This window comes from Phlebotomus argentipes, unplaced genomic scaffold (assembly GCF_947086385.1).
Source record: "Phlebotomus argentipes unplaced genomic scaffold, Phlebotomus argentipes genome assembly contig_6, whole genome shotgun sequence".
In the NCBI taxonomy this organism is placed as follows: domain Eukaryota; kingdom Metazoa; phylum Arthropoda; class Insecta; order Diptera; family Psychodidae; genus Phlebotomus; species Phlebotomus argentipes.
The window spans coordinates 3,363,084-3,383,911 of record NW_026776145.1 but is presented as its reverse complement, the minus strand read 5'-3'; the positions used below and the strand labels follow the sequence as shown (position 1 = coordinate 3,383,911).

Genomic DNA, 20,828 nt, shown 5'->3' with positions numbered 1-20,828 from the left:
TTATCCCTTTTCTGTGCAAGACAATCTTTATTCTTTACTTTTGTCTCCGATTAGCAATTTTAAGCGCACAAGGCCTACTTAAGATTTCTACATCAATCACAGTAATACAAATCATATCTTGCAAGATTCTCTGCTCATCTCACTGCAAAAATCTTGAATAAATCATTTCTTATGAGTGTCCACTTTTTATGTAGAAGGTATAGTAAGTATCTCAAAGTCTAATCCAAGGTTTTCCTTAAATGACACCTTGAATAGGATTTCAATGATAAATATGGGGAGGTATACAACTATTGCATATTAATGGTAACAAAGCTACGCCGGAGACTTCAACAGCAAATCTCCCATGAGCATGAAAAGGAAGCTAGCAAGAGATTTGGCCAGAGCCAGCTGTACAATAGTCAAGGATTTACTTTCCTCTTGAAGGACTGCAAGAGGCTATCGAAGCTCTCATTGGCATAGCTTATTGGGCGCGCCGGTTGCAGACTCGGCGCATCGACATCCATTGAGAATCCGTAGAAGTCTCTGCTTCCGTAGAACCCAATAGGAGCCACATTGTCTGTAAGAAATCGACAAGAGTGTTCACCCATTCATCAGGAGCTGAAGCACAGAGAAACTTACCCAAGTCCGAATATGACGCTCGACAGAAAGCTCTGCGGCCGCCAAAACTAATGTCATAGTGGTTCAATTCGGGATTCTTGGAGCCGCTGTCGATAGCCTCATAGGCATCCCTGGCCCTCTCGAAAGTCACAAAGCCATAACGCATTCTGCAAGTCAGGAGAATACTCAAAATTCCGTCACTCAGAGCAATGCAATCATTTTCTCACCTCGTAACTTCCTTGTAGTGAAGCGTGATTTTCGTAATGGGACCAAAAGTCAGGAATTTCCTCTTCAGATCATCCTTCGTGAGATCCTGCTCGAGTTTTCCCACATACACGATGCGTCTCTCTTCTGAAAAACAACCCATTCCACCAGTTATTTCACACCAATATATCCAACCCTTGTCATCTTTCACGTCACCTGGTGAGGTTTTCCGCATGTTACGCGAGCGCTGTGGCATCCGACGATCACGTGATCGGGATCTCCTCTCGTGAGATCGCGACCTGCGATCCCACGAGCGTGACCGCGATCTACTGCCGGAAGAACTCCTGTAGGAGCGTCTCCGTCGGTGCGACCGCGATCTCGAACGATAACTTCGCCTCTTGTAGCTGAAGGATGACCTGTCCGAACTCTCGGACGACGATGACGATGATGATGATGATGACGAGGTAGTTGAGGATGACGATGAGGACTCCGTCGATAAGGAGCGTTTCCGCCCGCCAATGGGAGAAAACTCCATATGCCGCACAGTCTGAACGGATATCGTGGCTGTTGTCGGCCTGATACGATCTTTCCGAAGGTGCATTATCACTTTATCCTCTCCATGCTCCTTCACTGGCACCCCTGCAGATCTGGCAGCATCATTGGCGCCCTCGGGCTTGTCCGGAGATGCCCCATCCGGCGGTGACACAGCACACCTGGGCGAAGTGATGCCCGACGCATTCCCAGGATTGTTCTTCTTCATCATCATGTCCTGAATGCTGAACAGGAGGGAATTACTTGAGATCGGCGTGCTCTTGATTATGGTCTCGGTGATATTGGAAAAGAGAGAGGATTGCTGCAGAAGACCCGATGCAGACTCAGTTTCCGGCGGAATACTAATCTCAGTGTTGCATCCCATCGACACAATCACAATCTCTTCGTATTCACTAGACAAGTGAGTGGCTTTGGGCGCTTCAGTCTCTGTCCGAGGAGACTTCCCATCATCCTCCATCAGCCTTATTCCCGTCATCTCTGCCAGTGGCAAGATTGGCATGAGAGACGCCGATTTCACCTTCACCTCCTCGTCCAGAATCTTGAGAGCAGCGGCTCGCTTTCGTTCTCGTATCCGGAGCGCCTTCTCCTTAGCCACAAGAATGGGATCTCGATAGGGAGCACTGGGCTTCGCCTCATGCTCCTTCCTCACATGTCTCAGTGGATTCACCTGCGTCTTTATCACCTCCTGCTTTGGCGCAGGCTTCTCTATCCTCTCGTTGAGTGGCTTCAGCAGACTCTGTCCACTCTTTGGAGTATTTTCCGTCACGACAACCTCCTCTTTATCCACAAATGTCATCACATCACCGTTCCCCATGCGCCAGGAGCGATCAACAGCTCCCTGCGAGCCCTTCTCCTTCAAAATGTCCAACACATTGCGATGGCACTTCTCCTCCTTCTTCATCTTCGGCACCGCGGGCACTTGACGCCTTCGCGGTGAACAGTAGTCGTGATCCACCGTCTCCTTCTGCCTGCGGATGGGGTGGTGTGCCTCCTTGCGCTTCTTGAAGCCCACCGGAATTGGATTGGCAGCCAGGAACTTCATCTTCATGGAACTTAAGTCATTCTTCCCTCGATTCGGCTTTGTCTTCTCTACAGCAGGCTTCGGAGTGGCTTTAGCCACATTCCTCGTGGGACACCATGTAGGATCACTCTGCACGCGATGCTTGGCAATCGGCGATACAGTCACCACATCAACAATATCCTCACTGTCAGTCTCCGGCCGCTTCTTCTGTCGCGTTACAGCTTTTCGCACTGTCCTCTTCGCCTCCCTCTTCGACTGCTTCTCCATCTCCGCCCGCACGAGATTGAGATCCTTGCCTCTGCTCTGCTTCACCCTCTTCGCACTCCCCGTCCTCTTCTTCTCGTCCGCCTGTATCCACTCGAGCAGATTGAAGTCATCCGCTTTGTCGTTGAGCGACGTGTCTGCATCTTCATCCACATTGATGTCATCCAGACTTATGCTCAGGTTCATGTCCTCGGGAACGTCAAATGTTGGCGAGGCAGGAAGAGAAAAGGACTTCTTGTGCAGACGCTTCACCGGTGAATTTGCACTCTCCACGAGACTCTGCTCTATCCGAGCATTCTCCTCCTGGATGGATTCGTTAACCTGCGCCAGGATGCTCATCACCTCCACACTCGGATCCTCCTCATCACGCCCAGGAGAGCCAAAATCGAAGTCTGGGTCAATTGACACCACTTCCACCTCGATTATCTGATCCTCCTGCATCTCTTCCGGCTCCCAGTCCTCTGCAAAGACACCAAATGGACTTATCACCATCGCTTATCTCACTCTGAAAGCCGAGAGGGAGTTAATGCTCTAGATAAGGACAGCCACAAAGAGTGTACGCCCGGTGCGACTCGTTGAGGTTATGTCCAGACAGGGACTTTCGCAGAGGATTTTTGCCCTGTTACACAATCTCTCGATGAGTTTCCACTGCCAAAATCACCAAAGGGAGAGACCAGCAATCGCAACCACCCACATAGACACTATTCAGTGCGCTTCCTGGCCATCTCCCGTGATTTGAGCGTGGTTCCGGCTGCCTCCACACCCGAATCTCAGTAATCCGCCCCGTGACACATTTAAGCAGCGCCCGCGAGTGGGAACAAAAGAAAACGCAAACTACGATTACCCGAGAGACATTGAAAACCCCGACGATTCACTGTGTGATGTTTTATGTAAGAAGAGTGGCATAAAAATAGAATTATCAGAAGAAATTCCTACCCACAAATCTCTCCCGAATTGCAAACACACACGTCTGATGAAAATGAAAGTTGAAAACGTGTCTCTTTGAAGCACTTTTCCACCACTTCCACACACTTTTCCGCCACTTTTTCCACAAGATCTCCGTGCACACTAGCCCAATCTATTGTTATGCACCAGATTTTCCTCTATAATTGCATATTTTGGCACCTTTTCGCACCGAAATATTCCACACACACCAGAATCTCGCAAAATCACATGGTGGAACTTCTTCTTCTTCTTTCTTCCGGCTTAGCCTGAAGTTTGTCGCACTTCCAACTCACAGCATGGAAACATTGGAAGTATTCCAATATAGTTTCCAGGCACAGGAGCACGACGTGCCGGAGTTTTGCAAGTTTTTTAGGCCTCTTTTCACCCTTATTCGCTCATTCCTTTTCTGTCATGGTGGAGAATGAACATATTGCCGTGATAGAGAAACGCGTGGAGGACTGTCTGCCGTGCAAAATAATCAGTGGTTGCGTCATTGTCGGTTTGGGATGTTATCTGGGGTTTCAGGGCATTGTGCACACGAAGAAGTACAATAAATACGGACTCTACGGCCTCTCTGCAGGTAACCATAGCATCTCTAAGTTCCTGTATTTGTACTGAACTCATCAGTTGTTCTTTCTTTATTGCAGCAACTTTCCTGTACGGTTTTGCGCGGCTTCTTGACCTCGGCCCGTTTCAGCGATCGAGCGATCGCGACTGAGTTCTCCATGGCTTCCAGCAATAACGTCCAGGAATCCGTTGAGGAGGAAGTGGAGGACTTCTACTTTGAGTCCGAACATCTTGCCTTGAAGAGAAACCCGGATTACCACAGTTTGGTGAAGACAATAGCAATTTTGCAGGCTCAGCAAGCGCAAGTCGTCAAGGATATCGATAAATTGGCCAATATGCAAGTGGAAGCGCTGGAAAACCCCGAGGAGTTCGTTGAGAAACTGAGAAGAGGCGAAGATTTGGGATTCCCTCAGCGAATAAAAGTCGCCACAGTGCCTGAGATTGACATGAGCAAGTATCAAGTTCAGCCTCCGGCAGTTTCCAGCCAAGAGGAGAGGGAAAATTCCGTAGTGGAAGATGAAGAGGAGTCGCGATTGAACTCTCTGAAGAGCAGCGTGGCAATTCGTCACTGGACAGTGGAGGAGCAGAAGAAACTGGAGAAACTCCTCACTGAATATCCTCCGGAGCCGGTTGAGACGAGGAGATTCGCGAAGATCGCTCGCGCTTTGGGGAATCGAACAACTCAACAGGTGGCAAGTCGCTGCCAGAAGTACTTCAAGAAGCTCCGCAAGGTTGGACTTCCCATTCCTGGCCGAAATCCAAAGAGTGTCATCCGTCAATCGATTGCCAAGATGAGGTGCTTCAATGGAGTAAAGTCCACCTTCTTTCCGGATCTGCAAGTGCCTGTGCACATGAATGAGGACGACGATGAGTTCTGGCCGCAAGCGTCCTCGCTGAAATCGTCACAGGAGGAAGACACGTCTTCCCGCGACGAGGAGAAGTACATCACGGTGGACGATACGGACGACGAGGAACCGCACAGCTCCCAGGCAGCGATCATGAAGCTGGCCAAGCGAATACAAGCCGAGAAGAAGAGGGATTTGGAAGACAGACCAACAAGCTTGCATACTGGATATGAGGTCGCAATCCTCCCTGCTTCTAGTGAGATCCCAACTAACCAGAGCATATTCTTTTACAGTGCAATCTCTGCAAGGAAGAGCCTCTCCAGGGGACCCGTTGGCACTGCAAAATGTGTGAGGAATCCACGGATTACTGCACCGACTGCCTCTTCACGCAACTCATGGAGCCCAATCTTCAGCATTCTCTCGCACACAAGTTCATTGCTCTTCGCGTGCCCCCGAGTACTCCTCAGATCCGATAAGTGTTCCTGGAAACCAATATTTGGCGGCCAGAGAGAATCCAGTCAAATGCGAACAGAAACGCCCGCCAATTGTTGACTACAGTATCGTGTTGTGCAGTTGAAGACATGATTAGAGATAAAGTAGCGCAATAAATAGCTTTAATCGAGCATTATCTCTTCAATTGGTGTTCAATTTCAATCGAGAGCGAAGATGATCCCACTAGTGTGTCTAGTTGCCGTGCTTCTTCTTTCCCCTGCCTTCGCATCAGTTCCTCTTGTTATCAATACTTGGAACTTCCGGGAGGCTAACTTTCAGGGTAACTCGGCTTCTTTGCAATCTTCTTCAATCGCTTTTACTCATTTTATTCCCTTTCTGCTCCACAGCATGGAAAGCCCTGTACAAAGAGGGTCGAACAGCTCTTGATTCTCTCGTTTCCGGGTGTAGCGTGTGTGAAATTGTCCAATGCGATAGTTCTGTAGGATTCGGAGGCAGTCCGGATGAGGCGGGCAACACGAGCCTCGACGCAATGATCATGGATGGGCGGACAATGAATGTGGGCGCTGTGGCAAATGTGAGAGATGTGAAGAATGCCATTGGAGTGGCCAGGCACGTCCTGGAGTACACTCGCCACACTCTCCTGGCCGGAGATCAAGTGTCGGACTTTGCCAAGGAGATGGGATTCACTCTGGAATCCCTCCAAACGCCCGCTTCTCGGCAGCAGTGGCAAAATTGGGTGGCCAACAACTGCCAGCCCAATTTTTGGGTGGTGAGTAGCAATTGAGGGTTAGAATCTGGAAAGTTGACTGGAAAATGTATCTTTTTCGCGCCACTTTTTAAATTATTCTAACGAACTTTTCAGAACGTCGCGCCAGATCCCAGAAGTATCTGCGGTCCTTATGAACCCATATGCAAGAACTCCATTGAGGATTGCATTGAGCCGGGCAATCGGGAGGACTTCGAGATCGGTCCAGATAATCACGACACCATTGGAATGATAGTGATCGACAAGAAAGGCCACATTGTTGCTGGAACATCCACAAATGGAGCTACTCATAAAATTCCCGGGTTAGTGACCTCAGCTCACATGTATTTTCCGTACTGAGAACTTTCTTGGCGTTCCTTCCAGACGCGTTGGAGATTCTCCGATTGCGGGAGCTGGAGCGTATGCTGATGACTATGTCGGCGCCGCGGCAGGAACAGGCGATGGGGATATTATGATGAGATTTATGCCTGCTCTGCTCGCTGTTGAGGATATGCGGAGGGGCGTGGAGCCAGCGATGGCAGCGGAGAATGCTCTGCGTCGAATTGCTCAGTACTATCCCACCTTCTCCGGGGCCCTGATTGCCGCCACGAAGACTGGCGAGTACGGAGCTTCCTGCTTCGGCATGAACTCCTTCCCATACGCAGTCACAAATGAGGCTTACAACATGAGGACCACAACTCTCACCGTGCAGTGTTTCACGCTGTAATCTGTTAAATAAAATAATCCTCATCGACATCCTCATCTTCGGTTTCCAGGCGATCTCGTCTAATCTGGTCTAAAGTGCCAGAAAAATTCCAACGGTACTTTTGGGCGGAATCGGGCAGCCATCTTGCTTTCTCCCGAACGCGTTCGGTTCTTGGGTGAAATTCGCAGCGAGATGACAATATTTTTGGGTGGAATTTGCGAGAGTTTTTTGGCCCAAGCGCTCGTCCTAAAGTGCTAATTTACGTGAATTTTGCATGTTTAATCACAGTAAATTACACGAGACTGTATTTTGTTCGCACTGAGACGTCGAGAGAGTGTGAAAAGTGAGCAAAAAGTGGATTATTTGGGTGGAAAAGTGAGATGTTTTGAGTGGCTTGGCGCCAAATGTCAGATGCTGAGGATTCTTCAGCGTCTTTCCCCCGCTAGTGCCGAAATCCGAGAAATCACATAGACACGAGACAAAAGCTCTTCCGACGGAGTTGGAGAGAGCAGAAAATCCGACGACAAGGACACCCCTGAGGACCCGAGTGGGTTGCATGTTGGCCCCCTTGGCGGGGTGGAAAGCATCCCGTGACGCGGGAAGAATCTGAGTGACAAGACCACCCGGGAAGCTTTACCATGTTCTATGCACATATTGTGTTGGCCAAGAAGGGGCCGCTGGCCAGAATCTGGCTCGCGGCACACTGGGACAAGAAGCTGACCAAGGCCCATGTGTTTGAGACCAACATCGAGCAGTCCGTGGACGGCATAATGCAGCCCAAAGTGAAGCTGGCCCTCCGGACGTCAGGCCACCTGCTGCTGGGCGTCGTGAGGATATACTCGCGCAAGGCCAAGTACCTCCTGGCGGACTGCAATGAGGCCTTCGCGAAGATCAAAGTGGCCTTCCGGCCGGGCATCGTGGATCTGCCGGAGGAGCACCGGGAGGCCGCCGTGAATGCCATCACGCTGCCAGAGGTCTTCCACGACTTCGACACAGCCCTGCCGGAGTTGAATGACGTGGACATTGAGGCGCAATTCTCCATCAACCAATCTCGCGCGGATGAGATCACAATGCGCGAGGATTACGGCACTCTGCCGATGTCCATCCACGATGATGGCTTCGGAGACATGGGATTCGACGCGGACACACCCGATCTGGCGCGTGACGGCATGGATCCCAACATGGATGAGAATCTCTTCGGGGAGGATCTGGGCGCCAGCAGCATAGACCACACGAAAGAGCCCGTGCCGGGCACATCGCGCTCGATGATGGAGAATCTGGCCCAGGGCGCGATGGACGATGGGTTTGGGCAGGAGTTTGGCCAGCCCGCGGCGGGACTGTTCGAGGGTGACATCTTCACGGACGCCCCGATGGCGTCAGCGAGTCTGCCGCCGGTCACGCAACACTCAGTCTCGGATTCCGACGATGACATGGACCACTTCGACGGCGGCGCTCCGTCGCTGGGCGACTCCACGGAGTTCCAGCCGCCCAGCGTGATGCCTGGCGCGGCTCCGGGCGAGTTGGCTGGCAGCAGTCCGGTACATCGCTCCGGTTCCGCCATGCAGGCTCTGTCACCGGGCAGAATGGTGCTCGAGGGAGAGCATCAGCTGGCTCTGGGCCCGGACGGGCTGCCCACTGATCCGGAGGGAGGGCACGAGCAGGGAGGCAATCTCACGAATGAGGAGGAGAGCTTCGCATTGGCGCCCATCGATGCCACGGCGCTCAAGGGTGTCACGAAGCACAAGCGAAAGCGGAAGCTTATCGTGGACGAGGTGAAAAACATCTCGGGCGAGGAGATGAAGAACCAATTGGCCAACACAAGTGACATCGTCACGACGCTGGACTTGGCGCCACCCACGAAACGCCTGATGTTCTGGAAGGAGACGGGCGGCGTTGAGAAGCTCTTCGCGCTCCCGTCGCGAGACATCCGTGCCATGAGTCTGTCCAAGAACTACCAGCGCAACCTCGCGTCGCGAGCCATTGAGCTGGAGGACTTCTCCGTGCTGGGCCCAGTGGAGGTGTTGGCGCCAGAGCAGCCACGCCACGAGGAGCCCGAGCCGCCGGTGACAAAGCGAGGGCGGAAGAGGAAGCAAGTGCCGGAGGTGGAACCGCCCACGCCCGCACTGCCGGATCCGGATATGAGCTTCGATCAGGCGCGCGTGGGTGACTGCGATCCCTCGCTGATGCCACCGCCGCCCACGTCCGGCATGCATCACCTGGCGAGCCCCAACAGCGGCGCTTTGGGGCCTCTGACGCCAGGACTGCCCATGACGTCCGGCATGATGCTCACGCCGGGAATATCAATGACTCCGGCGGGACTTCACGGGGACCTGGGCGAACTGGACCACGGAGTAATCACACCGCACCACGCCATCGAGAATATGGAATCGATTCCGAATCTGGCTGCCGACCAGGTGTCGTCGATCCTCAACGGCACCGCCATGGAGAATATGGGCTTCACCAACATGGGCTACGAGGGACACGGCAGCCCGCGGACGGGGATGTCCGAGAGGGTGCCGAACGACTGGAACGAGGACTATGACTTCCCGCCCTCCGTTGGCCATGTAAGTTTGATCTCTGCGGCGATTTTAGGATAGTTTATAGAGGTTTTGTGTCGCCTTGTGAGAAATAGGTTGATTGAAACTTGATTGAAGATTAGTGATGTTTGATCACACATTCGATCTCTCATGATCATAAAGTCTGTGTAATTGCGAGATTGAAGTTGAAACCTGGAATGTGCTGTGGTTGTTAGCACCAATATTAGCTAATTGAATATTCATATCAGTCGATATGTGATCTTTCGTTCGCTTCTGATTGGCAAATTAACAAGATCCAGCGTTTTTTTGAAGTGTGATAAAGAAAGATAAACACTCCTTATTAATTATTTGGTATTTTTGTGGCTATTTTCAGCTCGGCGAAGAACAGCTGGAGAACGAAACTGACGAACAATTCGAGGAGAGAGTACTGAATAAGCGCGCTGCCCAAATGTTTGTTGCCGTGAAGAGGAAACTCTTGAAGTCGGAGAGCATACAACTATCCGAGATGACCTACCGCAACTCTAAGAAACAGGTAAAACTTCTGCCTCTGCAATCATTTTCGCATCTGATCACTGAATGCTTTGCGATCTGTTTTAGGCCTCTCAGAAGTTCTACTCTCTGTTGGTGCTGAAGAAGTTTGAAGCACTCGAAATCAAGCAGGATGAGCCTTTTGGTGACATTTTGGTAACTAAAGGTGTTATGTTTGATAACCCTAAATTGTAAGTGTAATATTTAGGAATGTAATGATATTTCGGTGTCAGTCTTTTAAATTTCATTCAGAGTGAGTGATTTTGCATTCTTTTCACTTTTGAGATGTTTTATTTAAAAAAAGAAACCTTCGGAATTTACATAAAAGTCTATCATGAGATTGTGTGTGTGAAAAATTCATGGATATTTATTTTAGGAAGTAACACAAATGTAATTGAGTTCAATGAATCGAATATTTTCCTTTTAGTGTGAGTAAAGTAATTGTCCAATTTTCTTATTTTCCACCCTTGAACGTGGACATTGAATATTTCTCGTGCCGATGAAAGAATTTATCGCGTGAAAATACTCTTTATTTCCACCGTGAAACACTCTGAGCAACATTGAGAGCTCCAAAATTGTATAAAAATGTCACTTTTATATCATTGTCATTGCGGGTTCATTTATCTGTTCTATTGACTGCAATATTGATTATCTTCATATCCAGTGAAAAGGTTAAAAAAGTTTGTTAAATGAGCAAATGGAAAATTGATTTTACCAACAAAAAGACAACATTCGAGAGAAGTTATTGACACAATTTACCAGTGTATCAGCAGAAATGTTTTGTATTAGCACATTTTTCTAATTATTTATACCTTGATTAGTGACTTTTATTGAGAGTTTAGGAAATTAGCATGAAAGGACCATCAAAATGCTTCTTTATTGGGTAATTTCACAACTTTCATAAAATTCACTTTCATGTGTTACAGAAAAAGCACATAACATTGTTAAGTGGAAGGAATTCTTTTATTACTAATAATATGCATGAACGTCAATAAAGTCAAAATAAGAGAAAAATGTACAAAACAAGTGAATTTTTAAATCAATTGGTATTGAAATAAAATGATAAAAGAGAAAATATGAATAAGACAGAGAATTTCAGAATTATTAGTTTAGAATAGTAGAATATAGTGATATTTAAGAGAGACATCTTGTACATATGACATGTTAGGAGTATAGAAAATAATCATAAATAAGGCTAGAGTAAAGACAAAGTGTTAATTGAAGATGTTTAAGTAGAAAATACACTATAAGATTACTTTTGTCTCTAGAGGTAGTTAATTAATACTGTAGCAACTGAAATATGTATAACATAAAATTTAGATTTTTATTGAATACTGTTAAAATACCGTCTAAGAAGAAAATAAATGCATGTTTAGAAGCAAATAGTGAAGAATGCTGGTCAATCTGGACTTGCTCGCCCCTCAAATTAAGCTCCCAAAGTCGGGGAAATTATGCAAATTAGTGCGAGAGGAAGAGCTTCCAGTGTGAGTTATTTGAGCTATTTTCCAACAAAGAGCTCAGCTGTTAAATTGAGAATCAGTTGCTCGCGTGGGAAAACCTTGGCGAGTGAATCTGTGGGGAAAACGCTGCTGAACTCTCTGGATTGAGAAAATTCAGCCGGAAAGGCAGCGGAGCCAGCAAAAAATGTTCGCCGGTGTTCGGCTGGAAAAGCTCGCGGTGCCAAATGGGGGATTCTCTGATCATGCTGGCAGTGATAGACTCAGATGATCAGTCGCCAGTCAACATCGGGCTCGCTAATAATCATCACATGGGCAACCACAGAATCTCGTAAGAAAAATCAGATACAGCAGCATTGCTGGACCAGTCAAACTTGATGTAAATCAGCATTTTAAGTTGTTCAACACGAAGTGCAATTGACGAAAGCCGCCTTTAGTGTGACTAAACGTGAGATTTTGATTCAAAAATTTTTGTGGAGTAAAAAAGTGAAGATTTATGATTGTGTGATCAAAGGGAAAAAAACTGTAAGTTTAGCAAATGTTCAACCCTCTTTATTCAGTGTAAATGTAAAATGTCATTTCCGTCCGTAAACGATAGATTTTTGAAATATCACGGCAATTTTACACGACTTTCGCGTGTTTGCCTTTTGCAAAGTTGTTCATTTTGTATGGGGAAAATATGATTATTCCACAATTAAATGATCATTCTGTCCACAGAATTTCATGCGGCCTTGAGCTTCTTTTTTTGCAATTCTAACTTCACCTCGACTGTATTTTTGGTCTTTTCTTCACAATTTAACTAATCTCTCGTGAAAGAAATTCGCAAATGATCAGTTTTTTTCTGCTAATTCCACCGATTGAGATAATCAATTGAGGAGAAGTTATTAGTAAATCCTTGAAATTCTGGTTTTTTTGTGAAATCTCAACACTCTTCACCATGGAAAAAAGTTAATTATTCCGCAAAGTTACATAATTCACCGCTCAAAACTCGCAAATTTCAGTGCATTGTTGCTGACAGTTTGGATTAACTTTGCGACTCTGGCTGAATTCATCCCAACAATCATTCTATTTTGTACTCTTTGAGCCATCTCACTAATTGAATTAAGCCTGAAGAGCGACAATAAAGCAAAATGGTTTTTCGTGAGCAGAATCTCAATTGAATTTTGGAATCGTTACTCTGAAAATTGTGGGAAACTTGCTCTTTGAACTTCTTCAAATTTCTGAGGCTCATGCATAAAATTTTATGTGATCTGTGGAAAAAAGTCATATAATAAACCAACGTTAGAAAAATTATCTCATTCTCGTTAGACGACACAAAAAGAGCTTTCAATAATCGTGTTTATTAGATGGGGTTTTTCAACTTTTCATTAATCTTCTTTTATGAATTTGGTTAGCACGCAAAACAAACAAGCACGGGTGTAGACTTTTTCAATAACTCTTTTCCGTCACCACGAGCGCTGGAATGGGTGAGAAAAGTGATTTTCCAGCGAGACTAATTGAATAGCCAATTCAGTGTGGCCCAGAGGAAAAACCACCATGTGAGATTGATAAACTGATAAATTGATTTTTCCCGCTTCTGGAGATTTTTCAGTGTGAAAATATGGAAGCGGAACAGGAAAAGAGCGCAAAAACGATTCAATGGAGAGAGTTGGGCATCCTGGGTAAGCTCCAGTACATTTGGAACAATATGACTGTGGAGCCTCTCCTGGCGCTGTACATAATGCCCAGCATCCTTTCGGCTCTGGCCACGCAGAATCTCAACTTGGAGAAGGCGTGCCGCGTGAATCTGGCCTACGGAGACGAGATTTGCGACGCTCTGTCGCGTCGAGACACCGCCAATTATACTCAGTAATGCGCCGCTCAATGTCCCTGTTTTCGCGCCAAATCTCTATCATTTGTCTCTTCTCGCCTCCCCGGATTCACCAGAGAGGAGCAGGTGGTGCAGCAAATCGTAGCGAAGATGGCTGGGTGGAAAACCATCCTCCAAAGCGCACTGCCGTGTCTCCTCATCCTCTTCTGGGGCTCCTGGAGCGATCGCCACGGACGCCGGAAGCCCTGCATGCTGATCCCCATCGTGGGAGAGCTCCTGTCCGCGCTGGGCCTCATCCTCTGCACCTACTTCGAGTGGCTGCCCATGGAGGCTAGTGGAATCACTGAGGCCCTCTTCCCTGGCCTCACCGGCGGCTGGTTCACGCAGATGATGGGCGTCTTCAGCTACATCGCCGACATCACGGACGAGGAGAACAGAACGCTGCGAGTCGGCATTGTGCATCTCTGCGTGAGTCTGGGCTTTCCTCTGGGAATGGCTCTAAGCGGAATATTACTTAAGTGAGTTTTTCAAATATTAACCTACAGTATTTATCTAAAACTCTTTTTGCTGAACTCCCAAAAACAATAACCTTCCGCAAAGCACAAAATGCGCGTTAAATTCAGTGACAGTGACCTACAATCTTTTTAACATCTACAGAGTTCCTACTAAAATTCAATGCAAACATAGCTTAATATTTTAACAAAAACTTATTTACAGGGTAGTAGGATTTTACGGGATATTCTCCATCTCGTCCGCAATGTACTCAATCGGCCTCCTCTACGGCATTTTTTGCGTGAAAGAGCCCAAAAAGGACATCAAACCACCCAAGAATGCCGGCAAGAATGCTCTAATGGACTTTTTCGACAAGGCGCACGTGAAGGAAACTTTCACGGTCGCCTTCAGCGGTCGCAATCGGATCCGAGTTCTCATGCTGATCGTCGTTGTGATGGTCGTCATTGGGCCAATGCACGGTAAGCGACATTATGTCAGAGTAAATGCGATAATTAATATCAGGGCCGTTCAATGTCAGCGCACAATTTGCTTTCTTACGCCTCAAATATGCGTGCAAATGGAAACGGAAGTGGCTAATCTTGAACAATTGAAGCAAGATCCAGAAGGATGAGCTTTGAGAGTAATTTGGCACATTTTGTGTACCAATGATTGGAAAGTCAGATGCAATTATTTACGACCTTCAAGCCTGCATTGAAGCTCTCTTTGCCTCTCAATGGCCAATGGCTTTGTGCGCGCAATCAATTTGCCATCAATGAAATTGTGCACCTTGTATAATGACCCAAATATCGAAATTGCTTTCCCAACCGATTTGCATGACTTCTCTCAAGCGCTTCACCATTCCTCTTTGCAGGCGAAATGTCAGTCTTCTACCTGTTCACAAGATACCGCTTCAATTGGAGTGAGGTCGAGTTCAGCTTCTTCTCCACCTACAGCATGATAACACACTTTATCGGTACGACGCGAGAGTTATTCAATTTGCTGATAATAGTGAAAATCAATTACCGCTCATTATGTCATCCAATAGGCACCTCATTCAGCGTGGGAGTCTTCTCGCGCCTCCTCATGCTCGATGATGCGCTAATTGGGGTAATTTCTTGCATGTCGAAGATACTCTCGTCCTTTATGTATGCATTCGCCGTGACGGAGTGGCAACTGTATTTGGCGCCCATCATTGAGTTCCTCAACGGCACCAGCTTCATTGCAATGCGATCAATTGCATCGAAACTCGTGTCCACCAGTGAATTGGGAAAGCTCAACTCTCTGATAGGAGTTGCTGAAGCTCTCATGCCTTTAGGTAAGACTTTGCAAAGTGGATCAAACGCAAGTATACTCTCAAGGTTTAGGTGCACAAATTACAATCTCACTCAAGTGCAGAGTTATTAACTAAAGTTGCTGTCGGTTACAGTTTATGCGCCAATGTATACCAATGTTTATGCGGCTACAATGAAGAGCTTTCCAGGAGCTTTCTTCGTCCTCGGAGGCGTTTTGACTCTTCCCGCCGTCTTCATATTCTGGTAGATCTCAAAAACCTCTCCAATCTCACCGCTGAATCTAACAATTTCTCTCTGATTTTAGCTTTATGTACAAATTGCACAAGAATGATAAAATCCAGAGTGCGAACGAGAAACCAGAAAATGGACAAACTTCCATTGCCGACAATGCCAATGGCAAGACCTATCTTTCCTACGATAATCCGGGATTTATGAAAGAGAAATCAATTGACATTGTGCGTGTTGAGCACTTGGAGCAATCGAGACTGTGATATTTAATATGTATCTCTTTATATACACTTTTACCATGTTTATCAACTCTCAACTCTTTAGGGAATAAAAAGAACACCTCATCGGATGTATTGTGTGAAAAAAGGTCTTTTAATAAACCAGAGAGCATGCTATTGTACCTATTATAAGGTTTATTTCCGCGAAAAGCGATATTAAGCAATTACTTGCGAAATTCAATTAGTTCGTTGGTAAAAAAATATTCCCCATCTTTCTCGTTCCAGAGCACCAAATATTACCTGACCATCCCAATCAATAATATAGGAATGGGTGAGAGAGATAATAAATAATTTATTACATGTTCTTCAAAGTGATAATTTGATAAGTTCGCAAGGAGAGCGACGGGTATAAAAGAAGACTTCGCGCTGGGAACGAGTGTAGTCTCTATTGATCCATCTGCAGGTGTACTTTCAGTTCAAAAGGTGTAAACAGTGTTGCTCTTGTGTGGTGATTTAATGTGACTGCTTTGTGATTTACAATGAGAAGATTCTGGGGAGGAATACTCGGAGTTGTGGCGCTCTTGGCTTCACTCCAGCCTCTTCGCTGCCACCCGAGAGTGTCAGGAACTTCCGCGCGCGAATCACTCCGAATGATTCCTGAAACAGAGATGATTGACATCCTCAACACCTACAACACTGAGGCCATTGGATACTGCAATGCTCAGTCTCTCGCGAATTGGGATGTGCAAACCAACGTCGGAGATCAATCCTACGTACAGATTCAGGTATTTTTTTTATCATTCGAGTACTGGCTCATTATCTAGAGAAGAATGCTTCAGATAGCACTTTATTGCGTGAGTGCTTTCTTGTGACAACTCTCGAGATACGGCCAAAATTGCATAAATTTACTGTCGAATAATAATCCAAATAATCTCACGTAAACACTCCAAGTCACGGGCGAACAGAAAAACAGCAGATATTTCTTTCTGGGTCACAAATGTGCCATATTTTAAAAAAACCCAGTGAACTTATTGAATTTTTATGAGTTCAATAGCTCAGCAAAAGGTGACGAATTGATAATGTCCATATTGAGATAGCTGCCAATACTTGACTGATAGTTTCACTATGACGACACAGAGAATACACAAATATAATCTCTTATGAAACACTTAATATGAGATTCCATATTTGCTATCTATTGTCGAATTCAATGATTCGGAATAGATACTTATATTGCAAAGATAAGAAGTTGTGAAGTCAAATATATTATTATTATTCTATTGCATGCCCTAAACTTGTAGATGTTTGAAGTGTTTTATCCTTGGTTTTATCTCAATATCTGATTTCCAGGTTGAGAGGTCGCTGGCCTATGCAAACTTCCGGAAGGAACGCTACGAACAATACTTCAGGGATGCCATTATCGATGATTACATTGACGAAGATGTTCGACGTCAATTGCGGTTCCTTAAAGATTTAGGATCATCTGCACTTTCAGATGAGGATTTGGAGAAGGTTAGTCATTGGTTTATCTCAACACTTCATACTATCAAATGATGAATTACGTTGTTTTTTCTCTTTCAAGTTTACGACAACCAGAAATGCCATGACATCTATCTACAATTCCGCGAGAATATGCCCGTACACTCAGCAGGATTGCGAGAGCATTCCCAACTTCGACCAGTATCTCACTCTGGATCCAGAGATTGAACTGCGAATGGCCGAGTCGCGAGATTACGATGAGTTGCAGTACATCTGGACAGAGTGGCGAGAAAAGACTGGGAAGTTGATGCGAGAGGACTACAAGGAGTACGTGAGCCTGATAAACCAAGTGGCGGTGGCTAATGGCTTTCCCGAGGCCGGAGAAATGTGGCGAGCTCGCTATGAAGAGGAAGACTTTGAGAAAATCGCCGAGGATTTGTGGGAACAAGTTAAGCCGCTCTACAACGAACTCCACACCTACGTCAAGCTCAAGTTGGAACAGATTTACCCGGGTAGATGGGACACTCGACAAGATACAATTCCCGCTCATATCCTCGGAAATATGTGGGCGCAATCCTGGTCGCATTTGTATGAGGATTTGAAGCCCTTCAAGAATGCTTCTCTTGTAGATGTCACGGGAAAAATGGTGGAACTCAACTACGATATCTTGAGGATGTTCGAAGACTCAAACAACTACTACTTAAGTCTGGGATTGGGAGACAACAGGATGAGTTACACTGGCCAGTCTATTGTCGAGAAGCCCGAAGATAGGATAATCGCTTGCCATGCCTCCGCCTGGGATTTCTGTGACGGAGAGGATTTTCGTATCAAGATGTGTACGAAAATCAACATGAAGGACTACAACACCGTCCACCATGAAATGGGCCACATCAACTACTACCTCCACTACAGGCAGCTTCCGCTTTTGCTCAGAGGCGGAGCCAATCCGGGCTTCCACGAGGCTGTCGGAGATGCCATTTCCCTTGCAGTAGAGACTCCCCAACATCTCCTACGCGTCAATCTGCTTGACGAATACGGTGACACGGAGGAGGATAACATAAACGCCCTGTTCAATATGGCTCTGGAGAGAGTCGCCTTCCTTCCGTTCGGATACTTGATCGACAAGTGGCGGTGGGATGTTTTCCGCGAAGCCGTCACAGAGAGCGAGTGGAATAGTCACTGGTGGGCTCTACGCCGGCAGTACCAGAAGATCTCCGAACCTGTTCCGCGGTCGGAAGAATACTTCGATCCCGGCGCCAAATATCACATTCCTGCTGACTCTCAGTACATGTCCTACTTCACGGCGCGCATCCTTCAGTTCCAGTTCTACAAAGCCATGTGCATCGCTGCCGGTCAGTACGATCCCGCGAACCCACAAGCGCTGCCCCTGCACAAGTGCAATTTCTACGAATCCGTGCCGGCGGGAGATAAGCTGAAGGCTGGTCTGCAACTAGGCACCAGCAAGCACTGGTCGGAAGCTCTAGAGGCTATCACAGGATCCAGAGCAATGGACGCTAGCGCTTTGCTTGAGTACTTCCAACCACTCTATGACTTCCTTAAGGTTGAAAATGATAACCTACGCAATGAAGCCATGCGGGAAACTCTTGATCAGTACAACGTTGAAGCAGCAGAAGAAGCTGGGAAAATGGTTCACGCCAGTTGGGACGTATCAACGAATGTAGGCAACACAGAAATTCAGGATCAGTACAATGAAGCCGTTCTTGAATACGCCAGATTTAATAGGGACAAATTCGATACCATCTTCAGTGGCCTCAATCCGGATGATTACTCAGATGAAAACGTTCGTCGTCAACTACTGTATTTAACCAAGCTCGGTACCAGCATTCTTTCAGAGAGCGATCTCAGCACACTTACTGCCGCCAAACTGCGAATGGAAAGCACTTACTCCGATGCGAAGATTTGTCCCTTCACCAACAGGGATTGCAATGTCAACACAGATCCTTATCTCACACTTGACCCAGAAATAAGTGAAGTCATGGCAACCTCCACGGATGCCGATGAACTGGAATATGTGTGGAAAGAATGGCGCGAAAAGAGCGGCAAGCTTATGAGAACTGACTACCGAACCTACATTGATCTGTCCAATAAGGCAGCGGTGGAGAATGGTTTTAGCGATTACGGTGACATGTGGCGCTTCGATTATGAAGATCCCAACTTTGAGCAGAACATGGAGGATCTTTGGACTCAAGTGGAGCCTCTCTACAACACTCTCCACACCTACGTTCGCCACAAACTCATCGACATCTACGGAAGCGATAAAGTGAAGCTGGACGAAGATTTGATTCCCGCCCATCTTCTTGGAAACATGTGGGCTCAATCTTGGGACAATTTGTACGACAGGACCAAGCCGTTCGAAGCGAGTGTGGTCGACGTTACTCAAAGCTTAGTGGTAAGTTTTTCAAGTGCAATTTAGCTGAATTTGTAATGAAATCCCTATGATTTTTTTCAGAATGCAGGATATAACGCTCTCAGGATGTTCCAAGTATCCGATGAATTCTTCATGTCTCTCGGGCTGCCATCGAACGAAATGAGTTACTCTGAACGGGCAATCATAGAAAAACCGACTGATCGAGTCATTACTTGTCATGCTTCCGCCTGGGATTTCATGGATGGCGAAGATTTCCGTGTGAAAATGTGCACCAACATCAACATGGGTGACTTCATCACTGTCCACCATGAAATGGGTAATAAATCCTCCCGGTTCCTGAATCTTAGGACATAAACTTATGTTGCTTCCTTGGCAGGTCACATTTCCTACTTTATTCTCTACAAGGATCAACCAGCTGTGTTCCGCGGGGGAGCTAATCCTGGTTTCCATGAAGCCGTCGGCGATCTCATCGCCTTGTCAGTGTCCACACCCACACATTTGCAGAAAATTGGGCTCCTCCAGGATTACGCTGACACGCAAGAGGACAACATTAACGCTCTGTTCCAAATGGCTCTGGAGCGAGTGGCTTTCCTGCCCTTCGGCCTATTAATTGACAAGTGGCGCTGGAACGTGTTTAGCGGCCAAATCCCAGAATCGAGCTGGAACACCGAATGGTGGAACATGAGGAAACGCTACCAGAAAGTTGAGCCGCCCAACGGAGAAACGCGTGGAGAAGAGTTCTTCGACGCTGGAGCTAAATACCACGTTCCAGCCGACAGCAAATACATGTCCTATTTCGTGGCTCACATCCTCGAGTTCCAGCTCCATCGTGCCATGTGCATCACTGCTGGCCAGTACAATCCCAGCAATCCCACACAGAATCCGCTCCACAAGTGCGATATCCACAACTCCCTCGAAGTGGGAGAGAAGTTGAGAGCTGGCCTCTCGCTAGGGCTCAGCAAGCACTGGTCCGAGGCTCTCTTTGCGATGACTGGCGAGAGAGAACTGAGCGCGGATGCCCTGCTGGAATACTTCAGCCCACTTGTTGACTACCTCCAAGAGGAGAATGAGAAATGGGAGCCCAAGGAGGAAACCAGCAACAGGATTCCCGTAATTGTGGGATCAGTGATCGGCGCTCTTCTCGCCGTGTGCATTATAGGATATGGCATTTACCTGTACAGGAAGAAGAGGTTGGCGAAGAAGAACGTTGGCCAAATAACGCCCGATGAGAAGTAATGAGATGCAGTACTAAAATTTATATGCTTTGCTGAAACCAAATAAATACCCTATCTGCCACAAGGTGGCGCCTTAATATAAATTTTGAATTTAACCGACTACTTTCATCCGCTGCCGCGAGATGTCAGCTCCAGTATTATTAAATTATGATTGGAATTTGTACAATGATTTTCGCTACAACAATTGTTTGGCATCATTACTTTATAGAACATTATCTGTCTAACTGAAATGTGAAAAATTTCAGTAGCAAGTGATATTTAGAT

General features: G+C 46.8%; 5 protein-coding genes across 7 annotated transcripts; 4 read left to right on the top strand and 1 right to left on the bottom strand.

The window, feature by feature from the left end:
- Positions 1-7: 7 nt before the first annotated feature.
- On the bottom strand, positions 8-3,840 carry LOC132257362 (general transcriptional corepressor trfA). 2 transcript variants are annotated; one of them, XM_059754349.1, is made up of 5 exons: positions 3,575-3,840; positions 1,018-3,099; positions 825-948; positions 619-764; positions 8-556 (listed from the first exon to the last, which is right to left on the bottom strand). In XM_059754349.1, the coding sequence occupies exons 2-5, from the start codon at positions 3,077-3,079 to the stop codon at positions 399-401; spliced, it is 2,490 nt and encodes an 829-aa protein (XP_059610332.1). In that variant the 5' UTR covers positions 3,080-3,099; positions 3,575-3,840; the 3' UTR covers positions 8-398. The 2 variants fall into 2 exon arrangements, with proteins under 2 accessions (XP_059610332.1, XP_059610250.1); XM_059754267.1 differs by having other exon boundaries at positions 825-3,099.
- A 208-nt stretch (positions 3,841-4,048) lies between these two features.
- On the top strand, positions 4,049-5,632 carry LOC132256958 (ZZ-type zinc finger-containing protein 3). Its single transcript, XM_059753581.1, has 3 exons — positions 4,049-4,163; positions 4,231-5,229; positions 5,289-5,632. The coding sequence occupies exons 2-3, from the start codon at positions 4,309-4,311 to the stop codon at positions 5,469-5,471; spliced, it is 1,104 nt and encodes a 367-aa protein (XP_059609564.1). The 5' UTR covers positions 4,049-4,163; positions 4,231-4,308; the 3' UTR covers positions 5,472-5,632.
- Positions 5,633-5,652: 20 nt separating this feature from the next.
- LOC132256962 (N(4)-(Beta-N-acetylglucosaminyl)-L-asparaginase) lies at positions 5,653-6,943 on the top strand. Its single transcript, XM_059753595.1, has 4 exons — positions 5,653-5,767; positions 5,835-6,217; positions 6,311-6,516; positions 6,578-6,943. The coding sequence occupies exons 1-4, from the start codon at positions 5,662-5,664 to the stop codon at positions 6,918-6,920; spliced, it is 1,038 nt and encodes a 345-aa protein (XP_059609578.1). The 5' UTR covers positions 5,653-5,661; the 3' UTR covers positions 6,921-6,943.
- Positions 6,944-7,088: 145 nt separating this feature from the next.
- Positions 7,089-20,610, top strand: LOC132257659 (uncharacterized). The gene is made up of 15 exons (XM_059754658.1): positions 7,089-9,463; positions 9,810-9,968; positions 10,034-10,155; positions 13,066-13,269; positions 13,348-13,749; positions 13,949-14,202; positions 14,595-14,696; positions 14,769-15,038; positions 15,150-15,258; positions 15,320-15,502; positions 16,009-16,246; positions 16,812-16,973; positions 17,044-19,350; positions 19,411-19,645; positions 19,706-20,610. The coding sequence occupies exons 1-15, from the start codon at positions 7,538-7,540 to the stop codon at positions 20,563-20,565; spliced, it is 7,533 nt and encodes a 2,510-aa protein (XP_059610641.1). The 5' UTR covers positions 7,089-7,537; the 3' UTR covers positions 20,566-20,610.
- On the top strand, positions 11,713-15,623 carry LOC132256190 (probable peptidoglycan muropeptide transporter SLC46). Of its 2 annotated transcripts, none has more exons than XM_059752454.1 (8): positions 11,713-11,946; positions 13,013-13,269; positions 13,348-13,749; positions 13,949-14,202; positions 14,595-14,696; positions 14,769-15,038; positions 15,150-15,258; positions 15,320-15,623. In XM_059752454.1, exons 2-8 carry the CDS (start codon positions 13,022-13,024, stop codon positions 15,504-15,506), a joined length of 1,572 nt encoding a protein of 523 aa, XP_059608437.1. In that variant the 5' UTR covers positions 11,713-11,946; positions 13,013-13,021; the 3' UTR covers positions 15,507-15,623. The 2 variants fall into 2 exon arrangements, with proteins under 2 accessions (XP_059608437.1, XP_059608428.1); XM_059752445.1 differs by having other exon boundaries at positions 13,004-13,269.
- Positions 20,611-20,828: the final 218 nt, after the last annotated feature.